The sequence below is a fragment of the Brachyhypopomus gauderio genome, unplaced genomic scaffold (genome assembly GCF_052324685.1).
Source record: "Brachyhypopomus gauderio isolate BG-103 unplaced genomic scaffold, BGAUD_0.2 sc54, whole genome shotgun sequence".
Taxonomy (NCBI): Eukaryota; Metazoa; Chordata; class Actinopteri; order Gymnotiformes; family Hypopomidae; genus Brachyhypopomus; species Brachyhypopomus gauderio.
The window spans coordinates 1,062,047-1,069,703 of record NW_027506878.1 but is presented as its reverse complement, the minus strand read 5'-3'; the positions used below and the strand labels follow the sequence as shown (position 1 = coordinate 1,069,703).

Below are 7,657 nucleotides of genomic sequence, written 5' to 3'. Positions count from 1 at the left end.
GCCATCTACAAAACCCAGAACATCACCATAGCAACCACTGTGTTTGCACTGGGGAAGTAAGTATCTGCCATAGGCTGGTGTTTATTGTGGGGAGTAGTGTGTGACAAACTTTAACATTACATTGAAATATATTTTGGGAAAATCATCTTCTCAGGCCAACATGCCCAAATAAGAAGAAGACGTGTTCATTTCTGTATGTAGTCTAATATAGTCTGTATGTAGTCTAATATAGTCTATAGTAGTCTAATATGTAGTCTAATATAGTCTGTAGTATGTATGTATGAAGTCTAATGAAGTCTATGATGAAATTAGCCATAACTCTCATCAATATTCCCAATTCCAGATATGTGCGGTTCCTGAAGGACTTCCTGGAGTCAGCAGAGAAACACTACATGCAGGGTTACCGTGTGCATTATTACATCTTTACAGACCAGCCAGAGGCAGTTCCTATGGTAACACTGGGTGCCAACCGTAGTCTGACTACAATGAAAATACCAAGTTCAAACCGCTGGCAGGAAATCACATTACGCAGGATGGAGAAGCTGGAGAAACTCATTGAGAACCAACTGGCCAATGAGGTCGACTACATCTTCAGCCTTGATGTGGACACCAAGTTCTATGGTCACTGGGGGGCCGAGACTCTGGGTGATATAGTTGCCGTGATACACCCTGGTTATTACAGTACAGCACGTGATGAATTCCCATATGAGAGGCGTCCTGAGTCACAGGCCTACATTCCTCAGGGGATGGGAGATTATTACTATGGTGGTGCAGTGATTGGTGGTCTAGTGAAGGAGGTGCACAAAGTGGCTAAAACCTGCCGGATACAGCTGGACGTGGACAAGGCCAATTCTATTGAAGCGGCATGGCAGGAGGAGTCCCACCTGAACAAGTACTTCCTGTACAACAAGCCCACCAAGATCCTGTCAGCTGAGTACCTGTGGCAGGACTTTAAATCCAAAACTGATGATATCAAAATCATTCGCTTCTCCCAGGTCATTAAGAACTATGATGAGGTGCGCTCCAACCCCTGATTGCACCCCACACTTTTTAATTGTGGATTATGTTTTACTTTTATTCACATACACCATCACACACATGCACATTTTTTTCTATATCTTTTTACTAAGTAAAAAATATACTAAATGATTTAAATAATCTATTAAAGTTAAGATTGATTGCTTTGTTTGTTTGGTTTTGGTTTTCCAATTGATCCAATTGAATTTACATTATGATGAGAATAAACTTGATCTAATTCGTATAAAATCTGTTCATGTTTGATGATCGTGTTTGTAAGCATTAAACTGAACCAGGAGGAACTGTGTCCCAAGTAAAGGCACCTGACCGGGGAAAGGATGAAGTAAGTAGCTGAACTGTGATCATTAGCAGCATTATGTATAGATGTCACAGACATACAACAAGGTTGCTCACTGTGGGATGAAATAAACATGACATGGGAATGTGGGTAATAGTTCGTGATAAGGAGAGCTTGTTGGCATATTCACATGCTCTTTAAACATAAAGCCATGCGTGTGGAACAAAGGTTTTGTAGATTGAAGAAGTGTTTGCAGAACTTGTACAGTCTTCAAATTTGAGCTTAATTTATCTGGATTTAAAACGTCCAGCTTTGTGAAACAACCCTACCACCATGCTGATGTTCATGTAGAGGGTAACAGACACAGCATTTCAAACATAAAACTCCACATCAGTCTGTGTTTACACAGGGAGGCAGAATGATCGGAGTGAACAGTCTCAGTTCACCACTCTAACTCTCCTGTTCAAGATGTTTGGAGTAAGTCATTCATTAAACTGTTGAGTTTTTTGAGCCAGGACTTAGTCTACTTACAAGCAACCACAAATATATTCAGGTAGTTGTTACTCTTATTTAAACCTTCATGTTTCAAGATACACAGAATTAAATGTCACCTCTATATGGGTGTTTGTGTTATTAGGTTTTGAAATCATCTCTAGATATAGATCATAACCTTCAGGGTTCACAGGCAGCATTATAAGTGTGTTCAGCCCTCAGTGTCCAGTAGCTGGTCAGGAGAACAAATTCACAACACACGGGTGTCAGGAAAGAGTTCTAGAGTTTAAGAAGAAGACATCCAGGTAAATACAGAAGAAATTATTTATGTCTAAAGAGAATTGGGTAAGAATAATATGTATTGGTGTTCCCATACGTAACCATACTTCCCATACAGACTGAATTAACTGAATATTGTAAATGAAGGGCAGATGAATGTGTGATCCAACTGTCTGATTTTTTTTTCACCATCCCATATTTATTAATTTATTAACATCCCACACTTCCTCATACATCCCACACTTCCCCATACAGACTGAATTAACCGAATATTGTAAATGAAGGGCAGTTGAATGTGCGATCCCACTGTCTGATTTTGTTTTTTAAATGTAACACAGATGTGTGTGTATTCATAAATGTGTTTTTGATGTAACAAATAAATGCAACAGTACAACCTGTCAGGGCTGGCTCGGATGCCATGCCTTCTACCACCACAAGAGGCACCCGAGTCAGCCCTAGACTGAATCGGCGTAATCAGCGATGATCCGTTTCACCTGTTGCCATGGCTTCTTAAGGAAGCTTGTGGAGACTGATCACTACTGATTCGTTGTGGCTCGCCTGTTACGCTCTCAGCACTGTCTCTGGTCTGCCGTTGCTCTCTCTTTGTGAAGGTGTTTTACCACTCTCTCTCTCTCTCTTTTACTTATTCAAGTGTCTATCTCCTGCGCCTCTTACTGGCCCATCTCAAGTTTTCCTCCAACTATCTCTCTTCCTATCGGTTACTCTTTTATTTTGGGAAGGGTTTTGTTTGTTTTGTCTGCTGCCACTCTTCCCCTGGCGTCCTTAGGCTAGAAACATACTTGCTGTTTGCCCATGCGTTCGCGTAGACAACCGGTGGCGTTGTGAATGTTACTGAGAACATACTAGCCTATGTGCAACGCGTGAAACTGGAGGCTTCCACTAGAGGGCAGAACGTAGAAAGGGCTTCGGTATTTTAACGATGCAAACATGGCAACACTCGATGAGATTAACCTTTGGGTAATTTTACGGTCACGGCAGAAAAAACGACGACAGCGATCCCTTCGTAGGTGGTATGTAAGGCCGTTAAATCAAAGACGTTGTGAGAATGGCGAGTTTGTGTCGTTGGATATCGTTGTCCATTTTGATGCTGGTTAGCGGCTACACTGCCCCTATCGTTTTTGTGTGTATTGCACCTCGCGTACGCGTCGCGTTAACTTTTGGAGGACGTGCAAGACCTACGCGCCAAACCGACGCAGGATACGCGAAGCAGGCATGATGCGTACGCGAACGCGTAGTTAACAGCAAGTATATCTCTAGCTTTAGTTCCTTTTTCACGCGTTGAAGTTATTCCGCGATCTTTCCGTTGTCATTTTTCTCTCCCGTGTGTTCACGGTTTTGTTTATTTTGCGCGTTTGAGTTTTCCGCGTCCTTTTGAGTTTGGTTTTTCTACAGTGCGTGCGTGCGCGTACGTGCACGCTGTGAGATTTATTTTCTGTTGATCTGCATGTGGGTTCATTGCACGCACGCAGTTTTCAGCGAGTATCTCCTGCCTGCTTCATAGGCGCTTGGGTCTATCTCTCTACACTTTCTGGCGCGGTGTATACCGATCGTACAAACGTCCCTCAGAAAAACCTTATCAGTATTTATTTTTTTGGTATATTTTTAATTTAGTTGTATTAGTCGATTAGATTAATCATTATTCATGGAGATTAACGCAATATTAAAGTACTAATATATGTATTTTGGGGGGGAATTAAAACGCATATGTGCAATGCTGTGAAAGCAAGATAAACTGGTTAAATAATTACATTTTATTTTAACATTTAAGCATGGCTGAAGTAGCTTGAAACCGAGAACTTGTGAGCTTATGTGTTTTGCCCGAAGGTGGCACTTTAAACATGGCTGTGGTTCGGTGAATCTGTCGTGCACACGACGTTAGTTCTATCTTAACGTCCATCTGTAAACTTTTTTTTTTTTTATCGAAACGTGACTAATGTCTTCAGTAAATAAGGACGGCATGCCCGCACGGGATTTACTGGAAGATACTGGTGTCAGTCGGTAATATGATTAATTTGCGTAAAAACGGCGTTAACAAGTTGACGGCGACAGCACTGTTAATACATGGGAATCAGGGTGGATGCGTTCTGTGCTCCGTTGACAAATGGTTGCTTTCAGCGTTCAGAGAACGCGTTTGCTCTGTATGCTTTAATCCCAGTTAAGATCAGGGTTTGTTTGCTTCAGTTTGGGCTTGATGTTATGGTTTCAGTTCTGTACGGTTTGCCTTCAGTCTCGCATGCATTTGTTGTGACAGTCAATGAACATTCAGTTCACTCCCATAGACGTATGTTTTAAACTAAAACAACAAATCTTTTCATAGCAACATGCTTTTAAAGTAGAAAACAGTGAATCTAGATGTACCTGTTCTCTGCAGCAGGAGTCCTTCACAAGAGCCTTTTCACCAAAAACAAATATTTCAATGGTTTGAATGTCTCCCTCTCTCTCTCCCTCCCTGTGCTAAATGACTGTTTTATTTGTTGTGACTCGTTGTCAGGTTGTACGTCACTCAAGTGACGTCATCTGAATAAATTCATAAATGTAAATTTGGTTATTTTTTTTTAATGCAAAAATCTTGCTTTACATAACCATGGGTCAACTTAACTGGACTTAGACACCAGTTTTATGTTTTTTTAATATATTTTTTTATGATTATGACCATTTTAAATCAGTTATTGTGTAATTATTTTCTGGTTATTAATAAATGATAGAATATTCTGTAACGATGGCAGCAATGAGTAAGCTAGCTAGGGAAGTTTTAATTATCAATTAAGACATTTAGACACAAAAAGCCAATCACAGTGCAGCAAAATGTATGTACAAAATGCAAAAAAAAAAAAAAAACTAGTCACTTTTTGCATAAAAGTGTTGTCTGAGGTAAAATGTAACTGATTTATTTATTTACCTATCAAACTTCATGAAGTATCAAAATGTCAAGATTAATTTTTTTTCAGCATAGCCTATATTCGGGTGATCTGCAATAGTCGCTGGTTCAACTATAGTCGACTATACCCCTAGTCGACTATGAATGTCATGATGGAATGTACCATTCTAACTGCACTGTAAAAAAACAACCTATAGCATCTACTCAATAAATGTGAGGTAACAATTTGCACTCAGTTTGTTTGGGTATATTTTACCTCATATTTTGAATAAGGACTACCTAACTAACAGCTGTGACACACTAAAAGAAATTGGTTAAAGTCTACACAACATTTTCAATACATTATACCACCAGTTACTTATAAAAATTGAGTAGCATTAACACTTTTTTGTTAGTAGTCAATCTAATTATTAAATTAAATATTTAATTAATGAATTTAATATTATTTTTTTTTGTTATTCATTCAAGGAATTTCAATTTTACTTAGATTGCCAGGCACAAGACAAGATTGATCATGTATATTTCTTTTAATTAACTATTTGTTCAAAACATAGAGGTACAAAAGACCCGACTTCACTCTGCATATTCAACTGAAAGTTTATTCAGCGTTTGAACACAAGATTTTTTCTGCTTCCAAATAAAAACAATGGTCCAATGTTCACAGGTTGTTGTGGTAATAGAGATTGGTCAAATAAAAATAACGGGTATAAAAAGAAAAAAAAATGCATCTCAATTATATGAATAATGTCATCTCAATGTGTGTATCTGCAATTCGCAAAGTGCTTATCTACTTCACAATCACATGCTTCAATATAAACAATGAGGTACATATTTCAGATATTTTGTACTACCATTCTACCACTGCTGAATTACAGAAGCAATGAACTTGAACTTGGGTGCAAACATTTCACTCCATTAGTTTATTTTTATTTCCATCAAGTTCCAAAAAAAGTTTCTGGAATACCTCAAAAGTGTACATCAGCTTCTTCTTGGGGTACTCAAGATTGAGGGCATAGATCAATCCCATCAACAGCATACATACAAGGTAGTCAATGAGGCAACATACAACTGCATCCCTTTTTTTCTCAATACTCTGTGACTGTAGGGAGATGCAATTTGACATTCATTACAAATTTTGGAATATTTGATTACTTGATTCAAAATGTAGCCTGTCAGATGATAGAGAGCACAGGTCTCCATTTTTGTGTAGTCAGGTGAGGGTGTAGTCACAGGCTTGTGCTCCAACAGGTCATCCACTCTGATGCCAGGACTGGGAAATTCCTCTTTAGCATCCAGGAAGTCTGCCAATAGGCTACTGTCATCCTCCTGATAGCTTCCTGATTTTAGTGTAATAAGAAACTGTCCAACTGATATTGATCTTAGTTCCTGGTGAAACTCTACAGGAGTTGGGACTGAATTTCTCTGTCTTATGCAGCTAAACAGGTTTTCAAGACAGTCTTGTGTAAACCTGCTTGTCAACACAAAAAAGTGTCCCGGGGCCAGCATGTCTTCTTGGATTGACAATATTGTGGATGTTTCCATAATGATGTTATTTTAGTGTTGTAATGTGGCTAATGAATTAATTCATGTATTTAATGATGTTATTTTAGTGTTGTAATGTGGCTAATGAATTAATTTATGTATTTAATGATGTTATTTTAGTGTTGTAATGTGGCTAATGAATTAATTTATGTATTTAATGATGTTATTTTACAGAATAAATCTATGTTAAATGTGTTTTTAGTGTTGTTTTGTGGACTAAATAAATCTATGCCTGAACCTTTAATAGTGCAGGCTGCTTCAACAGGCTATTTGTAACTCTAGTTTTGTTCAAAGATACGATACTATAAAAAAAATATATTATTAAATATTTTTATCATCAAGTTGTTAGTATGTGGAAAATGATAATTAATGCATATTATGTTGTAATATTTACCAGAAATACAGTAACCGCTGATGTCTTTCACGCTTAAAACCATTCAGTGCTCGTGTTTGATTGGAACTATACGGGCCTCCATGAACCATGTGACCTCTGAGCGGCGAGATCACAGAGTGTCGCAACTCTCTCTTTCTAAGGCTCTGGCTTAAACTTACACTACGTGTGTGAACCCTAATAATTTCGACCATCACTTTTAGGATGTTAACAGAAGATCCTTTTCATGTATTCACATTAAGTTAGTAAGTCTGAAAACACACTTTCCCTTTACATACAGCATTTTACACTGACAGTTCATAAAATATTTAACCAGTTATGAGGAGCTTGTTATCTTGACCAAGTCAGTCATTTGGTGTAGTGGTTATTCTTTTTGTTTTGGGTTTTCAGCCTTAGCCAACCTGAAGACAGTGGGTTTTCACATTTATGTTTATGTATATATATATATATATATATGTATGTCTATCACCTGTATATAAACTCATATCACTATGCGCTCTTGGTCGTATGTGTAGTTGATCATATGGATTAGCTGTCACTAGAGAAGGTTCACCATTTTTCATCACAGTGTTATGGGCCCAATCTAGACCGGGACGTAACAAGTGGTTTCTTACAAGTACCTGGGTGTTCACCTCAACAACAAGCTGGACTGGTCTTCAAACACAGACGACCTGTATCAGAAAGAAAAGAGTCGACCTGCTGAGGAGACTGAGGTCCTTTGGAGTCCACAAGACCCTGT

At 38.4% G+C, this 7,657-nt stretch overlaps 1 protein-coding gene across 2 annotated transcripts in view; it reads left to right on the top strand.

The window, feature by feature from the left end:
- The window catches only part of LOC143488716 (globoside alpha-1,3-N-acetylgalactosaminyltransferase 1-like), an 18,654-nt gene extending 13,440 nt beyond the window's left edge, over positions 1 to 5,214 (top strand). For both annotated transcript variants that reach the window (XM_076987565.1, XM_076987566.1), the window contains 2 exons: positions 1 to 56; positions 344 to 5,214. The exon at positions 1 to 56 is cut by the window's left edge and continues 79 nt beyond it. In XM_076987565.1, coding sequence (XP_076843680.1) covers positions 1 to 56; positions 344 to 1,034 — 747 coding nt within the window. In that variant the 3' untranslated portion in view covers positions 1,035 to 5,214. The remainder of the gene's footprint in view (positions 57 to 343) is intronic.
- Positions 5,215 to 7,657: the final 2,443 nt, after the last annotated feature.